We start from the raw sequence: 22,207 nt of genomic DNA, 5'->3' as shown, positions 1-22,207 counted from the left end.
TTGGCTGGCCAGCAGGCAGGCAGGCCCCCGCTCCCCCCCCCTCCGGTACCTATTTTTAATTAGGCAGGGCAGTTCCCGGCCTCCCTCCACCCCCCCCCCCCCACCGTTACCATTTTTAAATTCTGAGGCCCTCCCTCGCTGGACGCAGCTGCCTAGAGCACTAGACGTGGCTTCCTCGGAGTCCTCTTCCCTTGTGGCAAAGCAGCGCACAAGGCTGCTGGTCTGGTCCCGTGCCGCTTCCCGCGAGAACTCTCCTATTAAGAACTCTCGCGGGAAACGGCACGGGACCAGGCCGGCAGCCTTGTGCACTGTTCTCCCGTAAGGGAAGATGACTCAGATGCAGCCGCGTCAGCTGTCAGTGCTCCAGGCAGCCGCGTCCAGTGAGGGAGGGCCTCAGAATTTACAAAAAGGTAACTGGAGGGGTTTGGGTATTCATTCCATAAGATGCACCCTTATTTCCACCCCCTTTTTGTGGGTGGAGAAAGTGCATCTTATGGAGCGAAAAATACGATACATATCCATTTTAATGTGCAGATGGTCATAAAAGCTGCTTCTATATCTTCAAAGGATAAGGTAGCACACTTTTTCTCCTCCCACACAACTTTTGGGGCATGGACATTAGTCTCTGCATATACGTACATATATTTTAACAAATAACTGTGGAGAGATGATTTTAACATGCCGGATGTTGATTGGAGTATCCCTTATTGCAGGGTCTTCTGGAAGTAGGGAGATTCTGGATTCTCTACAAGGAGAAATGTTCCAGCAGTTGGTAATGGAACCCACATGGGATGGGGTCATCCTGGACTTAGTGCTTATAAACAGGGAAAGTGTTTCTGATGTTACAGTGGGTGATCATCTGGCATCCAGTGATCACTGCATGGTACAGTTTAATATTAAAATGGGTATAGAGAGGCTCATTCAAAAGCAAAGGTTCTAGACTTTAAAAAAACTAACTTTGTTTGGATGGGGGTTTATGTCAAGGAATTATTGTCTGGATGGGAACATCTGGAAGGAGTGGAAATGCGGTGGGCAAAATTGAAAGTGATTGTAAGGGCAACAAACCTTTTTGTGAGGCAAGTAAGTAAAAGTAAGAGGAAAAGAAGGCCGCTTTGGTTCTCAAAAGTAGTAGCTGAGAAGGTAAGGAATAAGAGGTTAGCTTTCATAAATTACAAAAAATCGCAGAAAGAGGACGACAGGCAAAAATATCTAGAAAAGTTACGAGAGGCTGGTCATGTAGTCAGGAAAGCAAAGATGCAAATGGAAGAAAAAATAGCTGACATGGTAAAACGGGGAGCCAAGACAATTTTTAGATATATTAGTGATAGGAAGAAGTGCAAAAGTGGCATTGTGAGACTCAAAGGTGAAGGGGAGGAATATGTAGAACCTGATAAAAGGCTGAATTGCTTAACAAATATAGTAAAACCTTGGTTTGCAAGCATAATTCGTTCCGAAACCATGCTTGTAATCCAAAACACTCGTATATCAAAGCATAAGAAATAATGGAAACTCAGATGATTCGTTCTACAATCCAAAAACTTTAATACAAAATACTATACGTATTCGTATTGCAAGTCCTCACTCGTTTAGAATACTCCTGCAGCGTCAGAGAGAGAAGAACCATCGGCTCAGTTCTGATGATGTGATGCGTGTATACTGTATGTACTCGTATTGCAAGACCTCGCTCGTTTAGAACAGTCATTACACTCTTGCAGCGTCAGAGAGAGAAGAACCATCGGCTCAGTTGTGATGATGTGATGTGATCTCCTTGTACACCTGTACCTTTCATATATACCTGTACTGGTACTTGTAACTGTACCTGTACCCTACAGTAACTCTGTACACTTCCATTATAGTATACCGTCTTGAACTAAAAAGGTATGATGGGATATAAATAAAGCTATTATTATTATTATGTGTTGTATTGCAAGACATTGCTTGTTTATCAAGTTAAAATTTAATGAAATGTTTTGCAAAGCAATTGCAAACCAAGTTACTTACAATCCAAGGTTTTACTGTATTTCTTTTCTGTGTTCACGGCTGAAGTGCCGGGAGTGGGAACACAGAAGACAAACATGAATAGGGATGGAGGAGTAATAGACCTTGATCGATTTTCAGAGGGTTGTGTTCGTGAGGAGCTAGCTAAAATAAAAGTAGACAAAGTGATGGGGCCGGATGGTGTATATCCAATGGTGCTAAAGGAACTTAGGGAAGATCGGGTAGCTCCACTGACTAACATTTTCAATGAGCCTCTAGAGTCGGGAGTGGTACCGGAGGACTGGAGAAGGGCAGATGTGGTCCCTCTCCACAAAAGTGGAAGTAAGGAAGAAGTAGGGAATTACAGGCCGGTAAGTCTGACTTCTGTGGTAAGCAAATTAATGGAAACACAAAACACTTTTAAAACAAAGAATGGTGAACTTTCTGGAATCCTGTGGATTACAAGACCGGAGGCAACATGGATTCACTAGATAGGTCTTGTCAGACAAATCTGATCATTTTTTTTTGATTGGGTGACCAGAGAATTGGATAGAGGATGGACGCAGGGGAGAAACATCGGTTCAGAACAACGGCCACGGCACTGAACTTCCGAAAAGGGAATTACGAAGGGATGAGACTCATGATGGGGAACAAGATTAAGAAGAGGATAAGCACTGTAAAAACGCTAGAGCAAGCTTGGTCCCTTTTTAAGTACACAGTCACCAAGGCACAAAATCTATATATACTGCATATCAACAAGGGATCCAAGAGGAAAAAGAACAAGGAACCAGTGTGGCTCACTGTAGAGGTGAAGTAAGCGATCAGAGACAAGAAAACTTTGGTTAAGGAATGGAAAAGGTCAAGAACAGATAAAAACTGGAATAAGCACAAACAACATCAACACAGGTGCCATAAGGCGGTAAAAGGGGCCAAAAGAGACTACGAGGAAAAAATAGCCAAGGAGGCGAAAACTTCAAGCCGTTCTTTCGATATATTAAGAGGAAACAACCCACGAAGGAAGCAGTGGGACCGTTGGATGACCATGGAATAAAGGGAGTGCTAAAGGAGGACAAAGCAATTGCCGACAAACTGAACACATTTTTTGCGTCTGTATTTACTGAAGAGGATATACACAGCATATCGGAACCCCTCAGGGTATATGCTGGAAACGAAGACGGGAAACTTGACAGGGTTGACGGTCAGTCTAGAAGAGGTATGCAGGCAGATCGATAGGCTTAAGAGCAATAAATCCCCTGGACTGGATGGCATCCATCCGAGGGTCATCATGGAACTGAAAGGGACTATAGCTGAACTGCTTCAACTAATAGCCAATCTGTCGATCAAATCGGGAAAGATTCCAGAAGACTGGAAGGTGGCGAATGTTACGCCGATCTTCAAGAAAGGTTCGAGGGGAGATCCGGGAAACTACAGACCGGTGAGTCTGACCTCGGTACCGGGAAAGATGGTAGAGGCGCTGATAAAGGACCGCATCATTGATCACCTTGATGGACACAGTCTGATGAGGACCAGCCAGCACGGTTTTTGAGGGAGTAAACAGGCAGATAGACAAGGACAACCCGGTCGACATTGTTTATCTGGATTTTCAGAAGGCATTCGACAAGGTTCCACATGAACGACTACTTCGGAAAATTGCGAGCCATGGAATCGAGGGTGAAATACTCACGTGGATTAAAAACTGGCTAGCGAATAGGAAACAGAGTGGGGGTAAATGGACAATACTTGGACTGGAAGAGCGTCACTAGTGGGGTGCCGCAGGGCTCGGTGCTTGGACCCGTGCTCTTCAACATTTTTATAAACGATCTGGACATTGGTACGACGAGTGAGGTGATTAAATTTGTGGACAAACTTATTCAGAGTAGTGAAGACAAAGGGAAATTGCGAAGATATGCAACGTGACATAATCAAGCTCGAGAAATGGGCATCAACAGGTCAAATGAGGTTCAACGTGGATAAGTGTAAAGTGATGCATGTCGGTAACAAAAATCTCATACACGAATACAGGATGTCCGGGGCGGTACTTGGAGAGATCTCCCAGGAAAGAGACTTGGGAGTTCTGATCGACAAGTCAATGAAGCTGTCCACACAATGTGCGGTGGTGGCGAAAAAGGCAAACAAAATGCTAGGATTGATAAAGAAGGGGATCACGAACAGATCGGAGAAGGTTATCATGCCGCTGTACCGGGCCATGGTGCGCCCTCACCTGGAGTACTGTGTCCAGCACTGGTCGCCATACATGAAGAAGGACACGTTACCTTTCGAAAGGGTTCAGAGAAGAGCGACTAAAATGGTTAAGGGGCTGGAGGAGTTGCCGTACAGTGAGAGATTGGAGAAACTAGGCCTCTTCTCCCTTGAGAAGAGGGGACATGATTGAAACATTCAAAATACTGAAGTGAATAGACTTAGTAGATAATACCTGTTGCAGGTAAGGTACTGTGCCTTTATGCTCCATCCCAGCATGAGCATGAAGAATTATAAGCCTCGTGCTAACCCAGAGGTAGGCAAATACATTACATTAGGGATTTCTATTCCGCCATTACCTTGCAGTTCAAGGCGGTTTACAAAAGAATTATCCAAGATGTATTGCAACAAGAACTTACAAAAAATAAAAATAAAAAATTCCTTGAGAGCCGGAACCAGCTCAGGTTTTCAGGATATCCACAATAAATATGCTTGAGATTTGCATCTCAAGGAAGCAGTGCATGCAAATCCATCTCATACATATTCATTATGGATATCCTGAAAACCTGATCTGGCTCCAGCTCTCGAGGACCGGAATTGCCTTCCCCTGTGCTAACCAATCAACCATGTCATATGATATTCAAAAAATTTGAATTTGGAAACGTCTTTTCTTGATTTTCTTCATAAGGTCTTTCCCTCTTTGGTTTTGTCTGTAAAGTCCTAAAAAAAATGTGATAGATACTTTGAACTAATTTTGATGACATCCAAATATGCAACTAACTGTATTCACACTCACTGGTTTAGAAGTCAAGCTGCTCTTGATTCTGAAGAATTGCTTGGTGAAGCATTAATGAAACAAGCAGGGATGACTCTATTGATGAATGGCACCAGTTCAGGACAGAGGTAAGTCCATATTTTGCTCTCTAGCATTGAATCAGCTCAGCTGAAGGATGTAGAGTACCATAATGTAAACCAAAAAAAGGAGTGGGGAAGGGACACGGTCAACCAACTACAGGGACAATCAATTTATTGAAAATATATAAATAACTAATACATATACAATATATACACAAAATTATGCAGGCCTAACAAAGAGTCTTTCAATACTTTTTGTGCTGGACCCCAACACGGTCCGTGTTTCGGCTATAAAAGCCTTCCTCAGGGGTATATGAATGAAGCCCACTAGATGGCGCCAGAATACAGGTAGTAAAACCAAAAAGGAATATTCTTGATACCCTGTTCAGAACCTGCTGCTTAACATGGTTGCAAACAAGAAAAACACTGCGGGCTTCCGTATAAGCTGAATGGCCTGCATAATTTTGTGTATATGTATCAGTTATTTATATATTTTCAATAAATTGGTTGTCCCTGAAGTTGGTTGACCGTGTCCCTTCCTCTCTCCTTTTTTGGTTTACATTTTTACATGTGGGGTTGTGTGTTTCCTTTGTGTTTTGAGTACCATAATGTTACATTATAATAATAACTTTATTTTTCTATACCGCCAATACCCAAAAAGTTCTAGGCGGTTCAGAGAGTAAGAAGGACTGGACATTCCAGTGATAATACAAAGCAATGAGAAAGGCAATACAATATTTCAATGATGAAAAAATACAGTATGGAACTATAAAAGTCATCAATCAAGAACAAATTTTTTGAACAACAGGTCTTAACTGATTGTCTAAAAGTGCAATAAGATGCAATACCCTTCCATAGGGCAACCTAACTATTAATAAAGGTATTATGCATGACCTGGGCACTGCTTCCGAATGGTGTAAGAACTGCAACACACCCATTTTACCCTTTGAGAATCCATTGAAAGCCAATGTATTGTTTCACACTGTACTTTTGTAAGGTGTGAATGCCAAGATCTCTTCATCGTGAAACCTTTTTCAAAAATCCAGCAATATGAAACCAGATTCCTATGCCATGGATCTAGTGGGGCTGCATATAGGACTGAAGAGCAAATAGAATCAAAATGAGAGGACAAATATATTTTGGTAGCATACAATAAATATGTAATACTTTAAAACAGTGTTTCTCAACTTCTTCAAGCCAAGTACCCCTTAAGCTTAACAAATACCAACCGAGTACCCCTGCCCAAGCTCCACTCCAGACCTACCCAAGCTCCACCCCAGACCCGCCCCTGAAGCCACCCCCATATTAATAGTACTAATTGTAATGCAATTTCTTCCATCCTTTTTTCATTTACATGCAATATAATCTTATTAATACCTAATGATAACCACAAAATTAAAAAAACACAAAGCACACTACACAAAGAAAATGTTAATTATCATTTATATTTGGGGTGGTTTTCTAAGAGGTCAAGGCAGGTGACTTTAAAATATGCAATGTCACCTCAGTAACAACTATAGAAAAATAGACAAATACAGTTGTGAAAAAATTAGGACTCCCATGAAATATTCAGTTCTTTGTTTATTTATTTTTTTTGTATAATATTTTTATTAGCGATTGCAACACAGAATGTACAGAAATCCAACAGTACAAGGACACAAGGCCCACAATAGGTACAAAACTGGGTGGAATATTCGAAACAGGCAATATACAGAAGAGAAATGAAGGAACGGGATATCGTCATACAGTCCAGTCGCAATCTGCAAAATTTGGTTCATTTGAAGATCAGAAAAAACCCCAGTCGCAATTCACATTCACGTACCAAAAACACACCATCCAAAGCTCAACATACGCACCACATCGATAAGTGAACATTTCTTAAGAAAGAACTGATTATACGAGTTATTTCTTAAGAAATGTTCACATATCGATGTCAAATCTTTTTTTAATTTATCTCTGGAAAAGAAAGTGATGTAATTGCATGTACAGGATAAGATTGAAAGACACTAAGAATATAACAGTAGCCTTACTGTCCATCAAGCCCAGTAGCCTGTTTTCAAAGTGGCCAGTCTGGGTCACTAGTACCTGGCCAAAACCCAAAGAGTAGCAACATTCCAAGCTACTGATCCAGGGCAAGCAGTGGGTTGCTCCATGTCTTTCTCAATAACAGACTAGGTAGTAATCTGACCATGGAACTGTAATAATAATAATAACTTTATTCTTCTATACCGCCATACTTGTCCATTCTGTATCCATGATGAGGTGGGGGAGGGTTGGATGTTATAATATCTGAGGTATGTCCCTTTTGGTGTAGAACCTGATTATTTTAAGTCTAGTAGACTATCGAGGAGGAATTTTTTGAACTTGGAGATGTTAGCATTGTCTTGAGACTCTAGTGGACATTTATGTCACCTAAGACAATTACGCTTGCATATGGGCAGGTGAGGTCTGAGATAATTTCTTGTACTGGATCCCTGTGGAGCAACTCCTGGTGGCAAAGGAGCTGCCCTATATTTAGGTTTGGTGCTTCTGGGCTCCCAATAATGGCGGCACTTAGCAGGAGCATCCGGCGGTAGAGCGACTCTCCCACACCGGCCCGACTCACTCCCCTCTTCAACTCATGTTTTAATTGCTTTGAATAATGTGATTTGAGAATTTGATCACATTTACTGCTTCTTTTTCCAGATTATTAATTAATATGTAAAAACAAAACAGTGGTCCCAGCACTGATCACTGACTGGGGCTACTTCACTTTTCATGTCTCATCATTGGGAAAAAGAATCATTAACCAGTTACCATTCTGCAACAGGATATTGCTTCCTCTCCCATGACATTTTAATTTCCTGAAGAATTTCTCATGGGGGACTTTGTCAAATGTCATCTGAAAATCCAAAGAGAACATCAATAAAAAGCCTGAGCAGTTTATGTTTGTATTGCTTATGCAAATGGAGTAGAAGTGTGAATATTGATAAGCTAGTGGTATTAGCTTTGAGAGCACACCATTTCAAACTAAATAAAATAGAATGAAAAGAGAGACAACACCTGCCACAGGAGAGCAATTTCAGAAAAAAAATAATGTCAAGAAAAAGTATGTTATAAGCAGAAGTTCTGAAAGGAAGGAAAAAGACATGTAACATACAAAAAAGGCATTCATTTTCTACCCCCCCCCCCCCCCACACACACATTTTTCATTGGCTGTTAGTTTCTATTCTTTTGTTTGTCTTATGAGCTGCTTGATTGTCTGAGAGAGCGAGATCCACAAGGCCTTGAGCATGTGCAGATGCTCAAGGCCCAGGCAAGAGGCAGGATCTTCGTGCACCGGCACGTCCTGTGGGCTGCGTGCCGGTGCCAGATGGGGTAAGGCTTCTGTTTGGGTGGGCGGGGGATGCCGGTTCGCGTGGGGGGGGGGGGTGTTCGCAAATCAAGTCAACGCTCAGTTTGCGAGTCACGATTTGCAAGAATGTTTTGCTCGTCTTGCAAAACACTCGCAAACCGCGTTACTCGCAAACCAAGGTTTGACTGTATTCTTGAGAATTTGAGAGCTTTTCTACCACTGTTTCTTCTGATTTTGGTTTTCATTGTTTCTTTTCTTTTTAATCTGCTCTGTTTTAGGTAAGCAATATTGCTATTTGCATCTGACATGCAGTATATTATATTTTTTTTCTCATGCCTCTCTTATATGCAGTTTAAGAATTACAGGAAGGTTTGCAAAATTCTGTAGCAGTTCAAGCTAACTTACAGATTTCTTTGAAGACACGGCTGTTGTGACCAAGTCAGTTGCTTGACTTTACATGATGTTAACAAGTACATTTTCAAAGGGAAAGTTCCTACAGAGTTTATTTAAGAATTTGCACTAGCAGAGATCGGTTCATAGACAACCCCGCGAAAGACAAAGGCGCGCGCCGACAACTGAGCGCAAGACGGAGGCGCGCGCCAAAGAAAATTACAGTTTTTAGGGGATCCGACGGGGGGTTTTGTTGGGGAGCCCCCCAGTTTACTTAATAGAGATCGCGCCGGCGTTATGGGGGGTTTGGGGGGTTGTAACCGTCCACATTTTACTATAAACTTAACTTTTTCCCTAAAAATGGGGAAAAAGTGAAGTTTTCAGTAAAATGTGGGGGGTTACAACCCCCCACAACGCCCCCATAACGCGGCACGATCACGCCCCCCCCCCCGTCGGAGCCCTAAAAACAGTAATTTTCTACGGCGCGCACCCCTGCGCTGCCCTCAATTGTCTGGGCGTGCCTTTGTCCCGGCGCGCTTTTGACCTGACACCGCAGAGATCACAGGTACAATTAGGCAAGATAATTCCAGTAATGCATGTTGTTTCAGTTTCAAACTGAATTCCTTGATTATCCCATCCATTACCCTACATCCACCACCTTATGGAACTCGGTAGCTGTGTCCAGTTACTGAGGGGAGGGAAGTTTCAGCCTGATGGGGTTACCCAGTGAATTGCTTAGTTGTCCAGGCAGATTTCTCAAAATGTCAAGAAGTTATCATTGTGCTTTCTGCTCCTTACTATGAATGTTCTGCATCTCTATTTGCTTTGTGCTAGACAAGAAGAAAAATTGTGTTGGATTGAAAGCTGGTGTATTTTCCTTTTCTACCTTGTAACAAATGACATCTCTCCTGGCTTTCTAAGATAAAATGCCCATTCCTTAGCTGATAGCTAGAGGGTAATAACTATTTTTTGTTTCTTTTTTGTTATTGATTTTGGTCTTTGCACCTTAGTACCGTATTTGCCGGCGTATAAGACGACTGGGCGTATAAGACGACCCCCCAACTTTTACAGTTAAAATATAGAGTTTGTTATATACTCGCCATATAAGACTACCCCTTCTTCCGCACACCTTCTGCACAACAAATAAAACTTAAAAGAACATCAGAATTTATTTCAACAATTTTAATTAATTCACTAAAGCTGAATAGAACAATAAACCCATGGGAGCTGCCATGCTATTTGTTTTCTAAACTGTTAACCAAACTGAAACTGTCAATGATAGAAGGAAGATAACACATAAAGGGAGAGAGCAAGTGCCGGGCAAGTCCCTAGCAAGTTTGCTGGCATGACAGTTTCCCTTTAAAAGCCTTCAAAAGCCTCCTGTTCGCCCCCGCAACTTCCTTAAGGGCTAGACTCCACACACGGCCGCATGTGCGAGAGACGTAGTCAAGAGAAAAGGGGTGGGACCAGAGCGCCGCTGCTTCCCGCTGCGCAGGATGAAGGAGCTGGCACCCTTGTCACACTGATGTCCCGCCATGGCCCCGCTGATGTCCCGGCAGGTTTACTAGTACCGTAAGCACCGTAAGGAGGTAAGGAAGGAGATGTTAGGGCATGTAAAGTAAGGGCATGTAAACAGTACCCGGCGTATAAGACGACCCCCGACTTTGGGGAGGATTTTAAGGTACTGAAAAGTCGTCTTATACGCCGGCAAATACGGTACATTATTTCTTCTTTTCTTTACTCTAGGTTTCTCTCTCTTCCACACTCGCTTGTTTGATTTCATCTGTTTCCTCTCTTTTTTTTTTTTGGGCCACATGTGAGATCGTTGCCTGTTCTATCATCTATGTTTTTATGGTGATGGTTCATCATTTCTTTCTGGAATGATTAGCTTTCAACATTTTTATTATTTTTGTGCCTTAATTTCTTTTGGTTCTAACATGCGTCTCATTCCGACTCAATATATGCATGTTACCATGATGTACGCACATATATTTATTTAAAAATACTTTATTTTTTGTATTTTAAATGTATTTTATTTGTGCTTTATATGTTTTTATAGTGTTCCCTGAGGAAGGCATTTATATACGCCGAAACTAGAATCCTTGTTGGGACCGTACTCTTTATTAATAAAAACTTGGTTTTGGTTGAAAGGCTGTCTCCCTTGCCTTTCTGTTGTACCTGCCAGAATTGAAGTAAAGCATAAAGGGGAACATGTGGACTATGAAAGGGAGAGCAGAGTTCAACTGAATATATTGAACTTGCAATGAATCACCAACAATTAAATGCCCATTTTGATAGGCCATTTACAAGAGCATGTGAAAGCAGTGGAGGTTGTAACCTGAGTTAGCATGGCAAGCCCAACAAGCTTAGCTGCACCATGTAATTTCACACCTCTAACTCATTTGCATGTTACACAATAGGATGTCAAAGATGCCCTTTTTTACCACTGCATGTATACACGTGTAAATAATGCGTGCATTTGAGACCTAACTTCTAGCCAAAGCAAGGCCAGATCAAATACAAAACAGAATGGCTTTTATAGCAAAAAAAACAAAACACGAAACTCTTTCAGGTGATAAATTGGACAATATACAGTTGAGATACATGCACCCAAAAAATGGCCAAAATTTGAATAAAGTACTAATATTTCTTTGTGTAATTATATCTTTGCTTCCAATTGGCTTCAAAGCTTCATAATGCAAATCCTATGTTCATGTCATATGCCATGACTGCTGAAACAGTTATGACTTGAATCAAAATACAGATCAGAAGCAATGAAGGGGTCAAAGTAGGCATTAAATTTATTTTCTAACATTTTTTGCCTACTTTGCTGGCTCATAATACCTACTGTATCATTTCCTGTACCAGAATCTCCCCAATGCCGAAATGTCCTGTCTAAATTAGATTGTAAGCTCTTCTGAGCAGGGACCTTCTATTGTATGTTAAAATGTACAGCGCTGCATACACCTTTCAGTGCTTTAGAAATAATAAATAGTAGTAGTAAAGGTGAACTGATGTTACATTCCAAACTTCTCTATAGATGCTCCTCAAAGGGCAACATGTGGACAGACTGCAAAAACCCCAGTGCAAGGATCTGCAATGGACAACTCCTTTCCGTTTGGCAACCCCCCCCAAAAAAAAAAACAAACAAACAGGGAAATACCCCCATACCAGAGAACCTACAGGGAAGCTGTCCTTGAAACAACCACCATCACTATTACCACCACCACCGTGGACCTGCTTGTCCCTCCTGTTGAAATAAACCAGTGTGGGGAGTTAAGCACGCCCCCCCCCCCCCTCCACACACACACACACATCAAGAAAATGCTACAGCCAGCAGGAAGACGGACAGCCCGGGTCATGGGGAATAAGGGGACAGGAGCAGCCTGGGAGGGGAGGACAGGAAGGCAAAATTTATGAATGAAAGAATGAATAAAAAAGTCCTGGGGGGGGGCAAAACAAGTTCCTCTACCCCAATGACCCCTGATCTACTGCCCCCAGTTTGCAACAGGAGCGACTCCTGATTTGTTCTTCCTTCCTCTGCACCCCCCCCCCCACCCCACTAGCTCTAAAGTAAGCCACTCCCGATCTTTCCCACCAGCCACATCTGCGGCTAGAAAATGAGCAACTCCCACCTGCAAAGTGAACAACCCCCAATCCTCCCTTCCTCTGAAACCCTCCCCCCAGTCCGGGCTGCTAAATATGTGACCCCCCGATCCTTCCTTCCTCTGCAACTCTCCCTCTGTCTGCAGCGTGGAGATGAACGATCCTCGCGAGGGTTCCTTACTGCGAGCTGCTGCAAAACAGAAGGGCACGCATGAAGCTGTGTGGCTGAGAGTTGCATGGATTAGATTGCAAAAAGGAGCAGGGCTTTGCAGAAGGGATGAGACTGACGGCAGCCAATCATGGAGCGGCGCGGGACCAGGGATTTGTTATATTCACTCCATAAAAAGCACCCTTATTTCCACCCACTTTTTTGGGGGGGAGGGAAAAATGCGGTACTTGCCAGGTTAAACTTTTTGGGGTTTCCAGTTCAGTTTTGGTATTCATATTTCTATTTCTAATTTGTGATCCATTGTTCTGTATTTGGTGAAAGTCTGTATGTGTTTTGCTTGTGAAGAAGTCATTTAAAGTTGTTTTATAAGTGGTAGTAATGGCGGGTGGGGAAATTGGGAGAGGGGCCAGGTAGAAGAGGGACCCCCCTCAATTTCTGCCCTGGGCCCCCAGCATGTCTAAAACCAGCCCTGCCTTTAATTAAAAAATGAATGTGGGTTTTCTTTTCCTTTTCTCCTGTTCTCCTTTTTATCTTCTTTTGTTCTTTTTCTTTCTCCTCTCAGTCTAACAATTTGTTGCCTAATTTGTAATTTTAGGGTAATTTTATAGGGGAATATGTTTTTTAAGTGCGAAAATACCCCCATTTCAGTAGTCACATATGCATATACAGTAGAGACCTGGGAGTGATGGTAGACACAACATTGAAGGCGTCGGCGCAGTGCGCCACAGCCTCAAGGAAAGCAAACAAAATGTTGGGTATCATTAAGAAGGGTATCACGACCAGGACAAAGGAAGTCATCCTGCCACTGTATCGTGCTATGGTGCACCCGCACCTGGAGTACTGTGTTCAATTCTGGTCGCCATACCTCAAGAAGGACATGGAGGTACTTGAGAGAGTCCAAAGAAGAGCAACTAAGCTAATAAAGGGCATGGAGGACCTCTCATATACTGACAGACTGAAAAAGCTAGGGCTTTTCTCCCTGGAAAAGCGGAGACTTAGAGGAGACATGATAGAAACCTTCAAGATCATGAAGGGCATAGAAAAAGTAGACAAGGACAGATTTCTCAAATTAAGGGGATCAATAAGTACAAGGGGGCACTCAGAGAAATTGAAAGGGGAGAGGTTTAGAACAAACGGCAGGAAGTTCTTTTTCACACAGAGGGTGGTGGATACATGGAATGCGCTACCGGAGGATGTGATAAACAGGAGCACGCTACAGGGGTTCAAAGAAGCTTTGGATAGGTACTTGGAAGACAAAGGGATTGAGGGGTACAGATAAGAGTAGAGGTAGATTATAGGGATGGGATTAGAGGTAAGTTACAAAATTAATCAGGGACCACTGTTCAGGCACTAGGCCTGATGGGCCGCCGCGGGAGCGGACCGCTGAGCAGGATGGACCTCTGGTCTGACTCAGCGGGGGCAACTTCTTATGTTCTTATGTTCTTACACCAGGGATATCAAATGTCTGTCTTAGAGGGCCGCAATCCAGTCAGGTTTTCAAGAGATAGATCATTGGGCGACATCATATCTAATACAATTCAAAGAAACAAGGCTTAAACAGCTAAATCTTGTTCTTCATTTTTAATTTCATCCTGTTTCACTGGTTAACTTTTTGAGGTCCAAAAAGGATCTTAGATGTTCAGGGAGGAAAAACACATATCTCAGTCCCAAATATCTAACCATGCATTTACAGGGATATGCTAGCAAAAAGGTAGCTCCTAATTTTCTTGTTTCTTCTCTCATTATAAGAAACTCTTTGTCTCTCCTGGGTTAATTTTGTCACATCCAGGTATATCAATATTCTTAAACCACAAAAAGGAGTTATACCTTTTTTAAAGTAAATTCTCATAACAGAGGCAAGGTTTGGTTCAAACACAAAATTCATTATCAAAGTAGCTCGCTCCTTAACTTCAACAAGAGAATCTTCAAATATTGCTGTAAGATCTTCAAAATTATGATTAGTAATCCCACTTCCAATTGCAGGTATGTCCCCTGTTCCAGAATTCATTTTATCTTTAGTAACCGGTAAATAATATGCTGTGGAAAATTCAAATTTTCTAGTAGAAATTTCTTAAATACTTCAACTGCAGACAAAGCCACAATTTTTGGACAGTTTAACACCCTATGGTTGAAACGTCTATTGAAATCCTCTATTTGTTCAATCTTCCGAGAGAGAAAATTCTGTTTTTTAATAACAGCAGAAATAGAGTTTTTCAAGGTATTAGTCTCTGTCTGAATCTTTTCCATACAGTCTTGTCGTAACTTTTCAACATTTAAGGAGAAAGCATCAACTTTAGTTACCAATACTGTACCTCCATATCCTGTGCTGTTGTCCCCACTGTCATATCCAGCTTCCTTTTGGGCTAAAAGAGTGTCTCCAGAGTTAACTGTTGGTGCAGCGGTCAGTTCTCCAATCCCTCCTTCGCTCTTCCCACCTTGCCATTCCATCACAGAAGAAGCTTCACCTAAGTTTAGCTCCAGAGTCTCCTCCTCCTCCTCTCTTCCGGGGCTTGATTCAAAACTCCGCACCTCTGCTGGACATGGAAGCATGGAGATTGTCGAGGAGTCTGACCCCCGATTTCCTGGCCAAGTGTTGGCAGTGATCTGCTGTTCAAAAATCTGAGGAAGCGTGGACTGGATTGGGGAAGATGAAAGGGTCGGAGACATCACGGCCCTCATCACTCCCTTCCTCTTAGTGTGTGACATTGGCAAAAAACAATTAATAATCCGAGGATTAATGCAATAAGGTAAGGGGCAACAAGTATAGTCTCGGACATTCAGGACGCCGTCAACAGCCATCCACCATCTTGTCTTCTCCCCTAACTGTATTTCCTGCTTTCTTTACTTTTACTTTGCGGTCTGGCATTTGCTTCCGGATATGGCTCCCAAGCATCCAGAGAAGCATCTTCTGGTACTCCAAATGCTTTCCCAGCCATGAACCTAACCCTATTTTCCTAATAGGATCCATTGTTCACTTTCTGAAGTTTTGAGGCACAATGTGTACTGCTGGAATCTAACCTCTGCTTTCCCATAGATTCAGCATTTCATTATTTGTGATTTGGCAGTTCGCAAACATTTTCGGTGACCATACAACTGTGAATAACAAGAATGGACTGTTAAAGTATATGTGACTTTAGGATAGGCGCATTCTGAAGTGGACCCCATTGCCTTAGGTTACCATAGTTCATTTATTTATTTAACACATTTATATACCGCCTGAAATCTAGGCGGTTTCCAATATAAAAGTTAGATTGTAAGCCTGTCGGGACAGATGGGGAAAAATACTTAGAGTATCTGAATGTAAACCGCTTTGATTAAAAAGCAGTATATAAGAAATATAAATAAAAATAATGACAGACTGATTTTATTCTGTCTTTGCTGCTGCCTGAATATCTTGAAGCTTTTGGGTTGAAACATCTTGCTTCTGAGATAATTGTCCTACAGTATATACCAATGAGGACAAATTTGTGGTACACTTGGAAAGTGAGTTGTCCATCTTTACCAACATCTGCCATATTGTCTGTAAGGAAATCTCAGTTCCTGGCACAGATGGCATCGTACCTGAAACCAATGAGATTCTTGAGTATTCCTCTCCACAATGATATTCTGAGCTCCCATTACTGGGTTAGCGTCTCCTTCTTCACACTGTTGGGTGCCGACCACATCCTTCACAGAGGCTTCTGACTCACTTCTCAACATGGGTTATTGGTCCCGAACCTCTGGAGTTGTTCCCACAGCAACTGTAAGTCCAAGCTGGTCAGCCACTAATTCTTCCAGGGACAACATGGAGGAAATCAAAGAGAAGTAAACACCTGGACTGGAATTGACTTCCCTCCAGGCAGCTCTGGTGTGCTACCAATGGCAGCTGCAGTAGAGGACTGGCCTGAGGTTGCATTTGGAAGAAGCCGAGCATAACGTTTGATGTCTAGTTCAGCCAAAGCAACGGGAGTTACAGCTGCTGGGTAAACATGAACTTTCCTTAGCATTTAGGAGCCATTCTAGAAAATTTTATAAAAATTCCCTTGATTCTGCAGTTTTGGGATCTATTTGGGATCAAGTAAATACCATGTTAGAGAATCCAGTGGCTTTATCTTATGATACCATTTTATTTGGTACTCTTATGAGAGCCAAAAGTCAACTATCAATGAATAATAACAAGCTTCTATTAGTGATGACAGGGTTGCCATGCAGCTTATTTTAAGAAATTTGAAAAACTGGGATAGGTTGAACTATACATTCTGTTGGGAATCCCTGTGTTATACATATAAAATGAAGCGTTGTATGGTCATACAACAGGAATGCTTTAAGAATTTTATGGATGTTTGGGAGCCATTGGTTAAATACTGTAAAGAGGAATAATTTATTTTATTTATAAGCAAGAAAATGTACACATCCTGGGAGGGTGGGGTAAGGAAGGGAATGGAATGGAATGTTATGATTTTATGAATGGTTTCATGAAGGTTTGAGTTATTTGTTTGTATATTAGCTGGGAGGGAGGGGGAAATTTCTTTGTTGCAGTAATATTTGAAAGTTTGCTGCACTTATTATACAATGTACATATATGTGATTCATTTATGGCGCATTTATAGTTTGAAAATCAATAAAGAAAAAAAAAAAAAAAAAGTTAATTACCACATGGAAGCTCTAGCATCACTCAGCAAACTGCTACCATCTTAGCTCCGCCTCCCCAGAACTTTCTTTGTCTTCCTCCTCGTATACACTTTTCTTTACCTAACTAATGTATGCCCCAGGGATCGGTTCTTGGACCCATCTTGTTCAATATTTTTATAAATGACCTTGAAGAGGAAACGACATGCAATATATCAAGTTTGCAGATGACACAAAAATATGTCGGGGGGTTGGCTCTCCAAGGGACTGCGAGGATCTTCAGAAAGATCTGGACCAGCTGGAAAAATGGGCGATAAAATGGCAAATGAATTTCAGTATAGACAAATGCAAGGTGATGCATCTGGGAAAGAAAAATAAAGAACATGAATATAGAATATTGGGTGTGACATTAGCCAAATGCGAACAAGAAAGGGACTTGGGGGTCCTGATAGACAGAACCCTAAAACCATCAGTACAATGCACGGCGGCAGCAAAGAAAGCAAACAGGATGTTGGGCATGATTAAAAAGGGGATCACGAGTAGGTCGGAGGACGTCATAATGCCACTTTACAGAGCGATGGTCAGACCACACTTGGAATACTGTGTCCAACATTGGTCTCCATACCTCAAGAAGGATATAACTCTGCTGGAGAGGGTGCAGAGGCGAGCCACTAAACTAGTCAAAGGTATGGAGAATTTGAGCTACCAAGAACGCCTCCGAAAACTTTGACTGTTCACCCTCGAAAAGAGAAGATTGAGGGGGGATTTGATAGAGACTTTTAAAATATTAAAAGGATTTGACATAATAGACCAGCAAGAAGCATTACTGACATTTTCAGATGTGACACGGACAAGAGGTCATAGCCTGAAACTGTGTGGCAGCAGGTTCAGGACAAATGTCAGGAAGTTCTGCTTCACACAGCGAGTGGTGAGCGCTTGGAATGCTCTCCCAGAGGAGCTTGTGGCAGAGACTAGTGTTCAGGGTTTCAAGCGCAAGTTGGATGCACACCTTCTTGCAAATCATATCGAGGGATATGGGAGATCCGGGTCTCCAACAGGGAGCACCTAACTGGGCCTCCGCGTGTGCGGATCGCTGGACTAGATGGACCTAGGTCTGATCCGGTGAAGGCGTTTCTTATGTTCATACCATTTCATTCAGAAGCAGAGGATTTGAAGGACAGACTTCAATTTGCTTAGGTAAGCTCAGACACCTTCTGCTCTTCTCTTCCTTCATGCGTGAAATCAGAGAATTCTTCAGATGATTCCAAGTTCTGCATTTGGAGCACAAAGCTGTCACAGACCGATGGATTGTGGGTATTACTTTGCTACTAGCCGAAAAACTTCAGCACAGCACTCATTGCTCAGTACATCAGATCATCTATAAAATGATTTTTTCCAGACTAAGCCTACAGTTATGTTAGATTGATTCATCTGGATGAGTAACTAAAACAAGTTAAAATCCATCAGTTTCCCCACATTCATTTAAAAATGAATTTAGTTGACTCTAAATGGACATTTGTTTTTATCATCTTGAAGAAGTGACTTTTATGCCATTAAAAAGCAGTTTAATGTATCTATATGGTGCCCTAACTTGAGCACTACATAAAGATTAGTAAATAAGACCCCATTAAAAATACTTATAATGTAAGTAACATGGCTCCCAATAGCCTTTCTAATGTCCATTAATGCTTATTCAGAGAATCCAAGCTCATTTTACTGAGCCATTTAGTCAAACCGTGATTATTTAGAAAGTTAATTCATGCATACTAAAATCTAGCCTAAGTAATGCAGAGGGTAGGAGGTAAAACTCTATGGAGACGATAGTCCTTTTTGTTATTTAATGATCAGCTATAATTAACTTGCAAATTTGAAATAATTAGAACAAATTAAAGGTATTTAACTTTGCCTCCCCGAAGAAAAATTCAAATTGCACCAAATGTGGCTTTAAATTATTCAGGTCTCTGAGGCCTCCGTTCCTTTTATTTATTTATTTTACCGTGCCTTTTTATGATAAGAATACCAGGCTGCGTTTTGTCAGAAAGAGTCCCATCAAGTAATTGTTCTTTGTGTCTAATAAATGACAGCTATTCTTCTCTGTGAAAGTGCTCCACTCTCCCAAGACAGCATCAGCATTTCTGTGGCATTTTAATTCAATAAAACAAAAGGTTAATGTTTTTTTTTTCAACTTTTTAAGGAATGCAAATAATAAGCAGTTATTCGGTCTTGAATGACATTTTGAAACTTGCCATTTAGACTCAGCAGGACTGTCGCGATATGAAGTTGACAAAATGAAACATTTCAACATCGTCCACTGCTGTTTTCCCATTTTATGTGTGTAACTAGCCTGCAAGGAGAAAAAAACCCAAGCGTGGCGTGTTGATGCTTGTCATGTCTGCAGGATAGTAACCTTTCAACACGCTCTGCTATTTCAGAGTAGATATATTCATCCTTGTTGAACAGAAAAAGCATTCCTAGGTAGGGGGAGCACACGGCATAATTTGCTCTAACACTGGCTATTATTGGTATCCTCTTGTTCAACTTCTTCTCAAAGTGTCATTATAAGTCTGTAAGACCTCTGGGGCATTTTTAAAAAATTAGTAAACAGATAAAAGTAGAAATGACTTAACGGAGCACAGGGTCATTTGTTCATGGGTTTATGTAGTGCACACACATTTTTCAGGTGCCTTGAAAAGTCTCATTGAATTCAAGGGGCCTGGTTAAAAACGCAGATAGCTTGTGGTCATTCTTGCCTATTATATTTGAATGAACAACACTGCAAAAAGTATACTGTAGATTTAGGTCATAACCACAGTAAAATTTTTACCATATTATACAATAGGCCAGGGGTGCCCACACTTTTTTGACTCGCGAGCTACTTTTAAAATGACCAAATCAAAATGATCTACCAACAATAAAATTTAAAAAAAACACAACGCACACTGTACGCATAGAATTGTTAATTATCATTCCTATTCCGGGGTTTTTTCAAAGAGGTCAAAGCAGATGACTCTATGCACTGTCACCTCAGTAACAACCATACAAAAATAGACAAATACCCACCCCCCTCCCTTTTTACTAAACCACAATAGCAGTTTTTAGCGCAGGGAGCTGCGCTGAATGCCCAGCGCTGCTCTGGACGCTCATAGGCTCCCTGCGCTAAAAACCACTATTGTGGTTTAGTAAAAGGGGACCATATTGTAAAATATAGACAGCAGATATAAATTCAGACACATTTTGATCACTAAATTTAAAATAAAATCATTTTTCCTACCTTGTCTGGTGATTTCATGAGTCTCTGGTTGCACTTTCTTCTTCTGACTGTGCATCCAATCTTTCTTTCAGCCTGTATGCTTCCTCTCCTCCAAACCTCATTCCCTCCCCCAACTTTTTCTTCCTCTCTCCCTGCCCTTTCTTGCTTTCTCTCTTCATGCCCCCTTTCTTTTTTTCCTATTTCTCTTCTTTCCTTCTGTCTCCCTGCCTGCCCCCTTTCTTTCTTTCTCCCTGCCCTTCCCCAAGCCACTGCCGCTGCCATCGGGGAACAGGACCCAAACGCCACCAACGGATAACAGGCCCCGACGCCGACGCCGCCCCATGCTCTCTCTGCTTCGGGCCGATCAATCTTCCTCTCCCCGACGTCAATTCTGCCGTCGGAGATGAAGTTCCGCCCAGCCAGGCAGCGATTGGCTGGCCCGAACTTCCTCTCCGATGGCAGAATTGACGTCGGGGAGAGGAAGATTGATCGGCCCGATAGATCGCCAAGGCAAAGGGAGTCCTGGATGATCAACTCACTTTGCCTTGGCGAGCTACTGGTCGATCGCGATCGACCTGTTGGGCACCCCTGCAATAGGCTCTATTATGTATACATTTGTGTTTTCAAATAATGGATGGTTTGAGGTTGATGCTGCTTCAGAGGGATTTAGTTAAGCTAATTACAGATGCAATGTAATTTGTCTTGGGATTTTGAGTTTTTTGAGTACAGTTATTTGTATGCTTCTTTTTATTATTCAGAAGTATGTTAGTCCTGGAAAAGATCCTGGGATTTTATCGTTTGGCTCCAATTTTATCATTTTGGATTGTATTGCAGTAATTTTGTTTGGTATTCTTCTATTATGAGTTGTCTTCTGTGCATTTAGAAAGAAACAGGAAAAAATGAATACATGCACTCTGTAGCTAAGAATTATGGGCAAAATAATAGTAGCTGAAAACAATATACTCAGCAAGAAAAGATAGAAAGAGGATTGTATGGGTGGAAGTAATGTCACGCTCCTGAATGGTTGCTTCATTTGGAGCTCCTGAGGGACATCCGATATTTATCAGAAAGCAGAGTTCTCCACACACTCTGAATCCTGTTCTTGAGCCTAGAAGTTCCATGGGAGATATGGCGACAAGAAATAAACTAGAACTGTTTTGGTGTGGCAATAATTTGGGAGAGAAATAGGGGGGCTGATTCCGGTCCTTCCCTAATGAACCAGAAAAAAATGGCACCACAATAGCACTCTGAATCTGAGGAAGAAGACCTCACTTTTCAACTATCTGCCAATATAAAAATTACAAAGCAGACAGTTTGGATTGGTTAAAAGATCTAAAATCTGAAATGGTATGTTTGCGCCATGATGTACAAACCACACTAGCAGAGATCTGAGCTGAGGTGAGCAATTTAGGAACCTGTGTGTCGGCATCCTGTGGTCTCATGAGACTACAACAGGAGGTTCCTGTTGTAGTCTCATGAGACCATGGGAACTCAGCAGCATGGCTCTGCATGGGGCAGGAGTGTAGGAAAATAGCTCCTGTCCCATGTCACCGCTAGGCCACCAGGTAAGGTCCAGTGGTGAGTCAGAGCCGGCCAAAAGTTATTCATGATTTTTCCCTATTCGCGGGCTGGCTCTGCCCCTAACCCTTTGAATAGGGAGGGAGAAGTGTAGAAAGCAGTATGTCAATATGCCTATAGTTGAATCTCAAGCTCTCATAACTTTACAACAGGATCATCGATTAATAATTAAGCCTGCTAACAAAGGAGGTTCCATTGTTGTACAGAACAGACAACAATCTGAGGGTGAAATTTTGAAACA

General features: G+C 41.8%; 1 protein-coding gene across 4 annotated transcripts in view; it reads left to right on the top strand.

Annotated features, from left to right (window-relative positions):
* The window catches only part of KIAA1328 (KIAA1328 ortholog), a 381,040-nt gene that overhangs the window by 269,096 nt on the left and 89,737 nt on the right, over positions 1 to 22,207 (top strand). For all 4 annotated transcript variants that reach the window (XM_033935328.1, XM_033935330.1, XM_033935329.1 and 1 more), the window contains one exon: positions 4,981 to 5,079. In XM_033935328.1, the coding sequence (XP_033791219.1) occupies positions 4,981 to 5,079 (99 nt within the window). The remainder of the gene's footprint in view (positions 1 to 4,980; positions 5,080 to 22,207) is intronic.

Source organism: Geotrypetes seraphini, chromosome 1 (genome assembly GCF_902459505.1).
Source record: "Geotrypetes seraphini chromosome 1, aGeoSer1.1, whole genome shotgun sequence".
Lineage (NCBI taxonomy): Eukaryota > Metazoa > Chordata > Amphibia > Gymnophiona > Dermophiidae > Geotrypetes > Geotrypetes seraphini.
The sequence above is the reverse complement of the archived record's forward strand: the minus strand, read 5'-3'. Positions and strand labels throughout refer to the sequence as shown.